General features: G+C 43.4%; 1 protein-coding gene across 1 annotated transcript; it reads left to right on the plus strand.

The window, feature by feature from the left end:
• Nucleotides 1–12,232: 12,232 nt before the first annotated feature.
• Nucleotides 12,233–14,213, plus strand: LOC109753162 (putative pentatricopeptide repeat-containing protein At5g37570). The gene has a single exon (XM_020312085.2). It carries the CDS (start codon nt 12,233–12,235, stop codon nt 13,895–13,897), a length of 1,665 nt encoding a protein of 554 aa, XP_020167674.2. The 3' UTR covers nt 13,898–14,213.
• Nucleotides 14,214–15,374: the final 1,161 nt, after the last annotated feature.

A 15,374-nucleotide genomic window follows, 5' to 3' on the forward strand; every position in this document is an offset into this window, starting at 1 on the left:
GTTTAGTATTGACATAAAAATAATAATACTTCAAGCATACTAACCAAGCAATTATGTCTTCTCAAAATAACATAGCCAAAGAAAGCTCATCCCTACAAAATCATATAGTTTGGACATGCTTCATTTTCGTCACACAAGAATTCTCTCATCTTGCACAACCCCGATGACAAGCCAAACAATTGTTTCATACTTTAGTATTCTCAAACTTTTTTCAACTTTCACGCAATACATGAGCGTGAGCCATGGATATAGCACTATGGGTGAAATAGAATATAATGATGGGGGTTGTGTGGAGAAGACAAAAAAGGAGAAAGTCTCACATTGACACGGCTAATCAACGGGCTAGGGAGATGCCCATCAATTGATGTCAATGCAAGGAGTAGGGATTGTCATGCAACGGATGCACTAGAGCTATAAATGTATGAAAGCTCAACAAAATAAACTAAGTGGTGTGCATCCAACTTGCTTGCTCACGAAGACCTAGGGCATTTTGAGGAAGCCCATTGTTGAAATATACAAGCCAAGATCTATAATGAAAAATTCCCACTAGTACATGAAAGTGACAAAACAAGAGACTCTCTATCATAAAGATCATGGTGCTACTTTGAAGCACAAGTGTGGAAAAAGGATAGTAGCATTGTCCCTTTTTATTTCCCTTCTTTTTTATTTTTTGGGCCTTTTTTGGGACAATACTCTATTAATGATGATCATCACACTTCTATTTAATTACAACTCAATGATTACAACTCGATACTTAGAACAAAATATGACTCTATATGAATGCCTCCGGCGGTGTACCGGGATGGGCAATGAATCAAGAGTGACATGTATGAAATAATATGCATGGTGGCTTTGCCACAAATACGATGTCAACTACATGATCATGCAAGGCATGACAATGATGAAACGTGTCATAATAAAACGGAACGGTGGAAAGTTGCATGGCAATATATCTCGGAATGGCTATGGAAATGCCATAATAGGTAGGTATGGTGGCTGTTTTGAGGAAGATATAAGGAGGTTTATGTGTGATAGAGCATATCGTATCACGGGGTTTGGATGCACCGTTGAAGTTTGCACCAACTCTGAAGGTGAGAAAGGGCAATGCACGGTACCAAAGAGGCTAGCAATGATGGAAGGTTGAGAGTGCGTATAATCCATGGACTCAACATTAGTCATAAAGAACTCACATACTTATTGCAAAAATCTACGAGTCATCAAAACCAAGCATTACGCGCATGCTCCTAGGGGGATAGATTGGTAGGAAAAGACCATCGCTCGTCCCCGACCGCCACTCATAAGGATGACAATCAAAGAACACCTCATGTTTCAAATTTGTCACACAACGTTTACCATTCGTGCATGCTACGGGACTTGCAAACTTCAACACAAGTATTTCTCAAATTCACAACTACTCAACTAGCACAACTTTAATATCACTATCTCCATATCTCAAAACAATCATCAAGTATCAAACTTCTCCTAGTATTCAATGCACTTAAATGGAAGTTTTTATTATACCATCTTGGATGCCTATCATATTAGGACTAATTTTATAACCAAAGCAAATTACCATGCTGTTCTAAAGGACTCTCAAAATAATATAAGTGAAGCATGAGAGATCAATAATTTCTATAAAATAAAACCACCACCGTGCTCTGAAAGATATAAGTGAAGTACTAGAGCAAAATTGTTTAGCTCAAAAGATATAAGTGAAGCACATAGAGTATTCTAATAAATTCCGATTAATGTGTGTCTCTCCCAAAAGGTATGTACAGCAAGGATGATTGTGGTGAACTAAAAAGCAAAGACTCAAATCTTACAAGACGCTCCAAGCGAAACACATATCATGTGGTGAATAAAAATATAGCTCCAAGTAAAGTTACCGATGGACGAAGACAAAAGAGGGGATGCCTTCCGGGGCATCCCCAAGCTTAGAATTTTTGGTTGTCCTTGGATTTTACCTTGGGGTGCCTTGGGCATCCCCAAGATTAGGCTCTTGCCACTCCTTGTTCCATAATCCATCAAATCCTTACCCAAAACTTGAAAACTTCACAACACAAAACTTAACAGAAAATCTCGAGAGCTCCGTTAGCAAAAGAAAACAAAACACCACTTCAAGGTACTGTAATTAAATCATTATTTATTTATATTGGTGTTAAACCTACTTTATTCCAACTTCTCTATGGTTCATAAACTCCACTACTAGCCATAGATTCATCAAAATAAGCAAACAACACACGAAAAACAGAATCTGTCAAAAACAGAACAATCTGTAGTAATCTGTATCAAACGCATACTTATGGAACTCCAAAAATTCTAAAATAAATTGCTGGACGTGAGGAATTTATCTATTAATAATCTGCAAAAATAATCAACTAAATAGCACTCCCCAGTAAAAAGTTGTAGCTAATCTCATGAGCGCTAAAGTTTCTGTTTTTTACAGCAAGATCAAAAAGACTTCACCCAAGTCTTCCCAAAGGTTCTACTTGGCACAAACACTAATTAAAACATAAAACCACATCTAAAAAGAAGCTAGTTGGATTATTTATTAAATAACAGCAAGGAAAAATATTGGGTTGCCTCCCAACAAGCGCTTTTCTTTAAAGCCTTTTAGCTAGCATTGATAATTTTAATGATGCTCACATGAAAGATAAGAATTGAAGCGCAAAGAGAGCATCATAAAACACGTGACAAACACATCTAAGTATAACATACTTCCTATGCATAGGCATATTATAAGCAAACAAATTTGCAAGGCAAGAAAAAACTAGCATATGCAAGGAAGAAGAAAGTGACGATAGCAATCTCAACATGAAGAGAGGTAATTTAGTAACATGAAAACTTCTACAACCATATTTTCCTCTCTCATAATAATTACATGTAAGATCATATTCAAATTCAACAATATAGCTATCACGTAACATATTATATAGATTATGCACATGCATGCAAAGTTGACACTCTTCCAAAATAGTGGGAAGAACATAAACTAAAGTCATGACCTCTCCAAACCCACTTTTATCAAAAAACTTCATAAGACTGAACATTATCCAAATATGTGGGATCTAAAGTTGACACTCTTCCCAACCCACTTTCAATACTATTGCAAACATTATTATCAATATCATATTCATCATGGGGCTTAAATAAAGTTTCTAGATCATAAGAAGAATCACCCCAATCATGATCATTGCAACAAGTAGTAGACATAGCAAACTTAGCATCCCCAAGCTTAGGGTTTTGCATATCATTAGCAAAATTGACATTAATAGAATTTATAATAACATTATTGCAATCATGCTTTTTATTCAAAGATCTATCGTGAATCACTTCATAAAGCACTTCATCACAATTTTCAGATTCACGGATTTCAAGCAAAACCTTCTAAAGATAATCTAGTGCACAAAACTCACTAGCAATTGGTTCATCATAATTGGATCTCTTAAAAAGATTAGCAAGAGGATGAGGATCCATAGATCTTAGGTTCTCTGTTTAGCAATAAATAAACAAATATTCCAACCAAATGAGCAAACGAGCCAAGTAAGTCATCAAAGCAAACGAAAAGACGAATAGAAGAAGGGTGAATAAAACGGCAAGGGTGAAGTGGGGGAGAGGAAAACAAGAGGCAAATGGCAAATAATGTAATGCGAGGGATAAGAGTTTGTGATGGGTACTTGGTATGTCTTGACTTGTGCGTAGACTCCCCGGCAACGGCGCCAGAAATGCCTCGTTGTCGGGAGATCAAATCTTGACTTGACTTGGTGCACACCTCCCCGACAACGGCGCCAGAAATCCTTCTTGCTACCTCTTGAGCATGCGTTGGTTTTCCCTTGAAGAGGAAAGGGTGATGCAGCAAAGTAGCGTAAGTATTTCCCTCAGTTTTTGAGAACCAAGGTATCAATCCAGTAGGAGGCCACACGCAAGTCCCTCGTACCTACACAAACAAATAAGAACCTTGCAACCAATGCGATAAAGGGGTTGTCAATCCCTTCACGGCCACTTGCAAAAGTGAGATCTGATAGAGATGATAAGATAATATTTTTGGTATTTTTATGATAAAGATTGAAAGTAAAGATTGCAAAGTAAAAATAGATTGGAAACCTATATGATGGAAAATTGACCCGGGGGCCATAGGTTTCACTAGTGGCTTCTCTCAAGATAGCATAAGTATTACGGTGGGTGAACAAATTACTGTCGAGAAATTGATAGAAAAGTGCATAATTATGAGAATATCTAGGCATGATCATGTATATAGGCATCACATCCGTGACAAGTAGACCGACTCCTGCCTGCATCTACTACTATTACTCCACACATCGACCGCTATCCAACATGCATCTAGAGTATTAAGTTCATAAGAACAGAGTAACACATTACGTAAGATGACATGATGTAGAGAGATAAACTCAAGCGATATGATATAAATCCCATCTTTTTATCCTCGATGGCAATAATACAATACGTGTCATTTCCCTTTCTGTCACTGGGATCGAGCAACGCAAGATTGAACCCAAAGCTAAGCACTTCTCCAATTGCAAGAAAGATCAATCTAGTAGGCCAAACCAAACTGATAATTCGAAGAGACTTGCAAAGATAACCAATCATACATAAAAGAATTCGGAGAAGATTCAAATATTGTTCATAGATAATCTTGATCATAAACCCACAATTCATCGGATCTCGACAAACACACCGCAAAAAGAGTTACATCGAATAGATCTCCAAGAAGATCGATTAGAACTTTTTATTGAGATCCAAAGAGAGAGAAGAAGCCATCTAGCTAATAACTATGGACCCGAAGGTCTGTGGTAAACTACTCACACATCATCGGAGAGGCTATGGTGTTGATGTAGAAGCCCTCCGTGATCGATTCCCCCTCCGGCGGAGCGCCGGAAAAGGCCCCAAGATGGGATCTCATGGGTACTGAAGGTTGCGGCGGTGGAAATAGGGTTTTGTGGTGCTCCTGGATGGTTTCGGGGTACGTAGGTATATATAGGAGGAAGAAGTAGGTCGGTGGAGCCACGAGGGGCCCACGAGGTTGGAGGGCGCGCTCGGGGGGTAGGCGCGCCCCCCTTCCTCGTGGCCTCCTCGTTCATTTCTTGACGTCCACTCTAAGTCCTCTGGATCACGTTTGTTCCGAAGGTTTCATTCCGTTTGGACTCCGTTTGATATTCCTTTTCTGCGAAACACTGAAATAGGCACAAAAAAACAGCAATTTGCACTGGGCCTTGGGTTAATAGGTTAGTCCCAAAAATAATATAAAAGTGTATAATAAAGCCCATTAAACATCCAAAACAGAATATATAATAGCATGGAACAATAAAAAATTATAGATACGTTGGAGACGTATCAACCACCTCGCGCCCGCAGCCCGTGCCTCCAGCGCCTCCGCTCGCGATCTGTCCCGCAACCCGCCTCACGCGCCGGCCTGTGCGCCCCCGCCCCGCTCACCTGCGGCGCTGCTCGCCCGCGCCAAGCGCCGCTGCCGGCCGCGCCCTCCGCACGACGCTGCTCCGGCCGCCGCACCTGCTCCTACGTCCTCGTGCTCCTCCAATCGCCGCGCCCATGGTCCCCTCGCGCACCCCGCGCCCGCGCCGCCTTCTCCGGCCTCTTCCAGGCCACCTCCACCTCCGCCGGTCCGCGTCGGACCGCGCCCGTTGCGCCCCGACCTCCCAACGCGGCTCCCGCCGCTGCACTGCCTCCCTTGCTGCTGCCGCTACCCCTGTGCCGCCCCTGCCGTTGCCTCGCCGACGCCACCGCCCCCCTTCCGCTGCTGACCCTGGCCGCCATGCCCGCGGCCGCCTCCGGCGCTCGGCGCCGGCACCCAGCCATGCCCGCGCGGCTTCCGCACGGGTGGGGCGCCCGCGAGCCCCTACGACCGTAACCACCCAGCGCCCGTTTGGCCCTTGGGGCCTATGACAAGGGGCCCCCGCCCCAGAACGTTAAAAAAACATATATAAAAAACAAAATAATAATATATTAATTAATTAACCATGATTAATTAACCTAATTAGTTAATTAACACACTGATCTGTCACTGACTAATGGGGCCCACACTTAACTAATCCTAATTAGTTTAAAACAAACCCTATTTCACCTCTGACTCAATGACAGGTGGGTCCCACTGGACCCACAAGCCAGGTTTGACTCTGGTCAGCTGGGTCTGACCTGTTGACGTCATGGTGATGTCATGCTGTCATCACCTTTCACTATTCTGGATAATGTTTGGTTTAAATAATTAAATAAATTTCAAAAAATGCATAAAGCTTTGAAAAATCATAGAAAATAAACCGTAGCTCAGATGAAAATGTTTTCTACATGAAAGTTGCTCAGAACGACGAGACGAATACGGATACGTAGCCCGTTCATCCGCCACATATCCCTAGCATAGTAAACACGCAACTTTCCCCCTTCGGTTCATCTGTCCGAAAACGTGAAACACCGGGAATACTTTCCCGGATGTCTTCCCCACTTCACCGGTATCACCTACTACTGCGTTAGGTCACCTCTAGCACCGCGTATTGCCATGTTACGCTTTGTGATGGTTTGATTGCTCTGTTATTTATTTTGTTCCCCTTCCGTTACTTCTTTCTGGTAGACCCCGAGACTGCCGGCGACCCCCAGTTCGACTACGGTGTTGACGACCCCTCCTTCTTGCCAGAGCAACCAGGCAAGCCCTCCCCCTTGATCACCAGATATCGCCTATTCCTTCTCTCTATTGCTTGCATTAGAGTAGTGTAGCATGTTACTGCTTTCGGTTAATCCTATTCTGCTGCATAGCCTGTCTTTGCTACTACTGTTGTTACCTTTACCTGCAATTCTAAATGCTTAGTATAGGATGCTAGTATTCCATCAGTGGCCCTACATTCTTGTCCGTCTGCCATGCTATACTATTGGGCCGTGATCACTCGGGAGGTGATCACGGGTATATACTTATATACATAATGTATGATACTTGTGGTGACTAAAGTCGGGTCGGCTCATAGAGTACCCGCGAGTGATTCACGGATTGGGGGCTGAAAGGACATTTGTCCCGACGACCCTCTGTGTGGATCTTTGTGGCGGAGCGACATGACAGGTTGAGACCACCTAGGAGAGAGGTGGGCCTGGCCCTGGTCGGCGTCCGCGGTTACTTCATAATAACACGCTTAACGAGATCTTGGTATTTGATCTGAGTTGGGTCGTTGACCTTATACGCACTAACCGCCACGTGGGATAAGATATGGGCAACCGGCGTCGTGGTATCAGCCGAAGCTCTTTTGACGTCAGCGACTGAGCGACGCGCGCCGGATTGGACCGTAAGCCTGCGCTTGTATTAAGGGGGCTAGGTCTGCTTCCGGCCGCGTACGCAATGTGCAGGTGTGCAATGGGCGATGGGCCCAGACCCCTGCGCGCTTAGGATTTAGACCGGCGTGCTGACCTCTCTGTTGAGCCTAGGTGGGGATGCGACGTGTTGATCTCCCGAGGCCGGACATGACCCAGGAAAGTGTGCCCGGCCAGAGGGATCGAGCGCGTCAGGTAATGTGGTGCACCCCTGCAGGGAAGTTGATCTATTCAAATAGCCGTGTCCACGGTAATAGGCGATCCAGAGTTGTACCTTGACCTTATGACAACTAGAACCGGATACTTAATAAAACACACCCTTCCAAGTGCCAGATATAACCCGGTGATCGCTCTCACACAGGGCGACGAGGGTAGGATCGCCGGGTAGGATTATGCTATGCGATGCTACTTGGTGAACTTACCATCTACTCTCTTCTACATGCTGCAAGATGGAGGCTGCCAGAAGCGTAGTCTTCGACAGGACTAGCTATCCCCCTCTTATTCTGGCATTCTGCAGTTCAGTCCACCGATATTGCCCCTTTACACATATACCCATGCATATGTAGTGTAGATCCTTGCTTGCGAGTACTTTGGATGAGTACTCACGGTTGCTTTGCTCCCCCTTTTCCCCCCTTTCCTTTGTTCTCGGACGTCGCAAGCAGATGTTGGAGCCCAGGAGCCAGACGCCACCGTCGACGACAACCCCTACTACACCGAGGGTGCTTACTACTACGTTCAGGCCGCCGACGACCAGGAGTAGTTTAGGAGGATCCCAGGCAGGAGGCCCGCGCCTCTTTCGATCTGTATCCCAGTTTGTGCTAGCCTTCTTAAGGCAAACTTGTTTAACTTATGTCTGTACTCAGATATTGTTGTTTCCGCTGACTTGTCTATGATCGAGCACTTGTATTCGAGCCCTCAAGGCCCCTGGCTTGTATTATGATGCTTGTATGACTTATTTTTTTAGAGTTGTGTTGTGATATCTTCCCGTGAGTCCCTGATCTTGATCGTACACGTTTCCGTGTATGATTAGTGTACGATTGAATCGGGGGCGTCACATCTCTTATGGGTCTTCAGAATGCCCGTGAGATGATCGCCATTCCCGCCTGGTATTTGCGGTGGGTAAAGCGTAAATTGGTTCATGAAGACAAAGTTTCATATGCTTATAATATTACTATGGGGATTCACGCTCTAATGACAAACTATGTTTCGCTTCCTCTCCAAATTCTACCCTTAAAAGAGAGGATTGGATCCGCCCCATGTGGGTTTTGTTAAACTTAATGTCGATGTTTTTTATATCAAGACTTGCTTAGGGGTACGGTTGGGGCGGTCTTGAGGGATTATAAATAAAATATCTGGTGTGCGGATATCCCGACGGCTGAAGCTTTGGTGCTCAGGTTCAATATTTCCCTTGTGCAAAGGGTGGGATGCAACCGACCCATTATTAATTCCCATAATCAGGAGGTCACAGACACTATGAAGAATGGAGGACACTCCGCGGCTGCGGCGAAGACCGTTTTTGACAATTGTTACCATTTTCCTCGCGGTATTCCTATCTCTATGTTTGAACACTATAATAGAGAAGAAAATAAAGTTGCTCATGAGCTTACTAGGTTGGCTAGATTTTCTTTGATTTTTGATTGGTTTGAGGAACCTCTGAATCAAATTGTACCCTTCCCGTAAATGATGTAATTGTTATTTCATTTTAATAACTTTGTGTGTTTGTTAAAAAAGAGAGTCAAGAGACCCATTTCTCTTGCACTGCCGCACAATCTTGATGACACTGCAGTTTGCAACTGGATACATAAGTACAAATTTGAACCATAACTACACACCCAAAATGTACATTCATGGTCTCCACCACCTATAGAGTCAGAATCAGTCACTTGAAATGTAATAAGTAAATGAAATCTGCTCACGGATCACTCGCATACATGAAACCACAAAAATGACTTAGCGGACCCAAAATTTTAATTAAGAAGTTTAAGTGGGAAACATTGTATGTTTGAAGGCCACGACTCTTGGGGGAATTTGGTTACGCTCAACTTTGGCTTTTAACACATAAATGGGTTTATTTGTGGTCTAGAATCCAAAATCACAAAGCTAAAGTAATGCCTAATCAAACACCCCTACAACCGATACAAGAAAGTATAATAGGGCAATTATTAATCCATGAACAATGCATGGAGAGTCCTTCAATTTGCTAGCGAGTCCATTTAAAATGGCTAAATCGATTTCCTAAACTTTGCGATGTAGTTCACTTAACCCCAAGCCCTGATATGATGACATGCGACTTGGACGACACACATGGGCCCTCATCCTTGAAAAGCAGTTACTGGCAAAGGTTCCTAGCATATATCAACATTATACATTGACAAAACTTGTTGGTCTACGCCAAGCTCCACCATTGCATGCGTATATTCACCCCAAATTACCCTTAGAGGCATTGTTTGTGAGCAATTAATAAAACATATCAACATTATACATTGGCCGAAACTTGATATAGTGATGTGCTAATTTAAACCATGAGTTATTGGTGGATGGCATCACCTAGCCACCAAACACATGCCTTACCACCGAAAAGTGTATGCATATGATTAAAGCGAGGTGAGGAGACGCCCATCTTAATTGCAGACAATCAGGCCATGGCTCACTTCGCTCAACCGTGGTGGAGTTTTTTTTGTTTTGATCTTTTCTGCATAAAACCGTGGTTGGTTTGTTTTGTGAGGGTTGAGATCTTTTAGGGGAAACCAACTCTTCATAGAATCAGGAAAGGGTTGCCAACGTCATCTCGTGGGCGTACATGAGACATGCCTCCCTTTTGGGAGAGGAATGACACTTCTAGCTAATCGATGATCTTCCTAGATAGCTTGTCTCTCCTATTAGGAATGTTATATCTCACCTATCGTGAGATAAAGCATCACCCCACCTATATTTGTTTGTGAAGTGGGCCAACACAATACCACTTAATGGACGGAACGGTCTTAGAGTAAACTCGTTTGTTCTTATTTGTTTTTTTATTTGCTGTTTGGTAGCCAAGTTTTTTGTCTGGTTTTCTATTTTCTGTTTTTTCTGTTCAATCTGTTTTATTTCTTTATCCATTTTCATGTTTCTTTATTTTTCCATTTCCCTATGTTTGTTTCTTTTTTGTTGTCTTTTTTGTTCCTTTGTTTCTTTTGTGTGTGTTTTCATTTCTTTCATATTCAAAAGATATAAGCATTTTCGTTCATAAACACAGGATCATTTTCAACTGATGCATGCACATTTCTTTCATGTGACCTTTTCTCTCCCTTTTTTCTATTTTCCTCTTATTATTTTTATTTTTTCTATCGTTGTTTCCTTTTTCTTCTTCTTGTTTCTTATTATTTATTCCTCTTGTATTTTTAAAAAGTACCGTGTATCAGAAAATGCTTGCCATGTATTTAGAAAACGTCCATCATGTGTTTGAAAAATGTTTATCGTATTAAAAAATGGTAGGCCCATAGTGAAGAAAAGTTCAACATGTATTAGAACATATGATTTTTTTTTCAAATTACATGTCAGTTTTAAAGTATAATGAACACCTTTTAAATTAGATGAAATTTTTTAAAAGAAATATCACGATTTTTTTTGCCATAGACTTATAAAACTAGTGAGTAATTTTCGAAAACCATTTTTGCGTTCTTCTAAGCATGTATTGTTGATCACACTACTATGTGCGTTGAAGCAAAGTGCACCATGGAAGCAATTTTTTCTTTGTGGAACACCATGGAAGCAGTTATACTTTCCTTTTCGTGACTGACAACAACATGACTGTCCATATAATAAATCACTTTATGGGCCAGCCCAACACGAGGCTGTTGTATTTGCCATTGTTTTTTTTGTTTTTCTAACACATTTTTTATTTTTCATTCACATTTTACATTTTCCGTATATATCATAAACATTGTTTATACATGTTTAACGTTTTCCAAATACATGGTTAACATTTTTTTCAAATATATGTTTTGATGTCTATTTTCTCACACACATCGTACATTTTTGCATACGTGTAATTTATATTTATATATATTTAACATGTTTGAACACAATATTAACATTTTTTCAATTAAATGTTTCTGAATTAATGTTTAAAAAGTTCAAATACACGTTGAAACATTTTTCAGAATGACACAAAATATTTTCTTTAAATTATGTGAACATTTTTTTACATTGTATAAACATTTTCTAAAAATGTCATGACCATATTTCTTTTCAGTTATGTTTTACATTTTGAAATGTCACCTACATTTTATTTAATTGTAAGAAACACTTTTTTGAATTATGAGAACATTTGTTTACATTGTATTTTTAAATGTGACAAGCATATTTCGAAATGCGCGATTTTTAATGTATTTTTTCTGAATGCCATCAACATTTTCTAAAAGTTGTACGGATATCATTTTAACACTGCATAAACATTTTTTACGAAAATGATAAATGCCGAACATTCTTTTTTATCATGGCAAATCAAACATTTTTGATGACAATTTTAATGATGCAAGGATGGCGAGTTTAGTTGACACACATGCCAATTTCCTGGAAAAAATACACCAAGCACGGATTTGCCATGCCTACCAACTAAACTTGCCATCCCTGCTTCACTAAATTTTTCATCGAAAACTTTTAATTTGCCATGGTAAAAAAAGAATGTTCGGGCGTTATCGGGTCCTTTTAGGAATATAAATATAAATATTTTATATATTATATATTTAGGAATATAAATCATAAATAAACGTATCAAAAATAAAAAAATTGAAACAAACGAGTGATCTAAAGGAAGCGAACAAAGCAGCTATACTTTTGTTGGGCCTGTCCATTTACCACAACGCTGTAGGCGAGCCCAGGCTGCGAGCCGAAAGGCACACCCAGGCCCCAAACGCAGCTCCAAATGCCATTACCGGCTTCTCCACTCCCCGCCGCCGCCCGCCCATCCCCTCCGGTCGCGACCCTCCTCGGCCGCTGCCGTACTCCTCGCTGCCTCGCCCAGCTCCACGCCCGCATCGTTCGCCTTGGCCTCCACAACCACCACGCCCTCCTCGCGCGCTTCACCGCGGCCTGCGACTCGCTCGCCTCCCCCTCCGTCGCCGACTCCTTCCTCTCGGCTCTCCCTTCCCACGCCGTCCCGCTCAGCCTCCGCAACGCCGTCCTCGCCTCACACTCTCGCCATTCCCCGCTCCACGCTGCGCTTGCGCAGTTCAATATCGTCCGCCGCACCGCCTGCCCCGACGCATTCTCTTTCCCTTCCCTCCTCCGCGCGTGCTCCCGCGTACCCTGCAAACCCACTGGCTCCGCTTTGCATGCTGCAGCCATACGCCTCGGCCTGGATGCCGACCTCTTCGTCCGCACAGCGCTCATCCAGTTCTACGGAAGCTGCAGCTCTGCTGGCGCATCCCGGATGCTTTTCGACTCAATGGTCATTCCCAGTGAGGTTTCCTGGACTGCCATTATCATGGTCTACGTTGACTGTGGTGACATCGTGTCTGCCCGGGAGCTTTTTGACGGAATGCCACACAGGAACGTGGTTCATTGGAACGCAATGGTTGATGGGTATGTGAAGTGCGGGGACTTGGAGAATGCAAGGAGGCTGTTCGAAGAAATGCCCCAAAGAACTGCTGCAGTGCACACATCATTGATCGGTGGGTATGCAAACGCAGGAAAGATGCAAGTTGCCAAAATGTTGTTCGATAAGTTACATGACCGGGATGTGTTCTCATGGTCAGCAATGATATCAGGCTATGCGCAGAATGGTTATCCTGGAGAGGCTTTAAGGATTTTTAATGAGTTCCGTGAGAAAGACATATGCCCAGACGAGCTTGTTATTGTTGCTCTGATGACAGCGTGCTCTCAACTGGGTAACATCATGTTGGCAAAATGGATTGAAGGTTACATCGCGACTTATTCCATAGATATGAACAATGCCCATGTGTTGGCAGGTCTCATAAACATGAATGCAAAGTGTGGGAACATGGAGAGGGCTGCTGTTTTATTTGAGTCCATGCCAGTTCGAGATGTGTTCTCATACTGTTCGATGATGCAAGGCCATTGCCTCCATGGTTCAGCTAACAAGGCTGTTGAGCTTTTCTCTAGGATGCTCTTGGAGGGCCTCTCCCCAGATAATGCTGTTTTCACAGTTGTTTTGACAGCTTGCAATCATGCTGGCCTAGTAGAAGAAGGGAAAAAGTACTTTGCTATGATGAAGAATGAGTACTTGATTATGCCATCTGGCGATCACTATGCTTGCCTTGTCAGTCTTCTCGGGCGTTCTGGGATGGTGAGAGATGCATATGAGCTTATTAAGTCAATGCCAGGAAAACCCCATCCGGGAGCATGGGGTGCATTGTTGCGCGGATGCATACTCCTAGGTGATATTGAGCTTGGAAAAGTTGCAGCAAAGAAGCTTTTTGAAATTGAACCAGATAATGCTGGAAATTATGTTACCCTGTCAAACATTTATGCTAACATTGACAGATGGGCTGATGTTTCTGAAGTTAGAGCTGAAATGACTGGAAAAGGGTTAACAAAAATAGCAGGCCGAACCGTTGTTCTACAGTAAGGCATTTGTTGAGACTATTGATGTATTTACTATTTATCTTGCCTGAGCTTTGCTGACCTTATTGGAATGTTGAGTAGAGTAGTAGACTTCTGCTGAATGTGGAAAAAAGACAATATGTGTGCTTTGCATTGTCAACTCATGATGATTACGAAATCATCAGAAACCAATGATTTGCACCCAAGTTTGGATGTTTATGGTAGAAGGTTGCTGCTTTTTTGACATAGAAAACATGTTAGTTTACAACCTGTGTTGGGTTAATAAGAGTCATCAAGCCGTCTGAGGTGAACTGTTCACTTCTGCATAGTGCTTCTAGTTATATGCTGACATTACCTCGTGTTAAGAACCAGAGGATAATGTGATTTCTGGTGAGATTTCATCTACTGCTGCCATTGCCGATGAGATGATGCCATGTGAGTGCTCTTTCTCACTGAGTCATTCCTTAATCTTTCTTTACTGCCTATTCAGTTTGTTCGCTTTTAGCATACAAGGTAGTGCCGCTATAGCTGTGATTGCAATGTTGACGAAAGCTATAATCTCTGTTGAACTGAAATCATCCAACCTTGTTGCACAAAAACAGAACATTTCAGGTATAATGAACTCGTGAAAAATGGGCATATATTTCACTTTTGTTTCTTATGCGCGTACTTTTGCACAATGTACCTGCATACGTTTTTCCGTGATATTTAGAAACTGGTAGGAACCGGATTCCTACCAGGGCGTGGTCTCAGGTTGTAGGGGTGGAAGGAGGGATGGCGTGGTCGCCGGTGCTGGGGCGCCGTCGTTGCGCGCGCGCGCGAGAGAGAGAGAGAGAGCAGGGGCGGTGGCTAGGGTTAGGTCTCCCGGCTCCCTAAGGAAGCCGAGCAAATAAGATTGCTTCTTGCTTAATCCCAAAACGGGTCCTTACACGAAATTATATAATCCTCCTAATAAGATAACTGGGCTAAGCCCCTAATAACGATAAGATAAACTGGGCCACAACTAACTGGGCTAAGCCCCTAATATGCCGGTCATAACATCTCTCCCCGCCTGCACAAACAGCTCGTCCTCGAGTTGGAAGGCGGGGATGATCAACGGTCGCCAAACACCTTCGCGTCAACTGGGGCGGGCTGGTCGCCGAGCCCGGCGGCGGCGGGGTCCTCCTCAATGTAGTCTGCAGCCTCCAGGTAGAAGAGTCGTGGGCAAACGTGGCCCGGTACGTAGGGCTCGTCACAGTTGAAGCACAACCCTTGGCGGCGACGCTCGAGTTGCTCGGCCGGGGTGAGCCGGCAGAGCGGGCGTGCCGCAGCGACGGCGAGGGCGCCGCGGAAGCCTGGGCAGACCGACCCTGCGCGGGAACTTCCAGCCAGGGTGGCGGCCCAGCGGCCCGGGGCGGTGGCGCCCGCCGGATGGCCACCGTGCGACGCTCGAACGCGTGGGCGTAATACATGGCCGTCTGGAGGTCATGTGGCCCGCGCATCTCCACGTCCACGCGGATGTG

This window comes from Aegilops tauschii, chromosome 2 (assembly GCF_002575655.3).
Source record: "Aegilops tauschii subsp. strangulata cultivar AL8/78 chromosome 2, Aet v6.0, whole genome shotgun sequence".
NCBI classification, from domain to species: Eukaryota; Viridiplantae; Streptophyta; class Magnoliopsida; order Poales; family Poaceae; genus Aegilops; species Aegilops tauschii.

Excerpts from the sequence above, each read along its gene's own strand:
- LOC109753162 (XM_020312085.2), top strand. The coding sequence starts at position 12,233 with ATGCCATTACCGGCTTCTCCACTCCCCGCCGCCGCCCGCCCATCCCCT.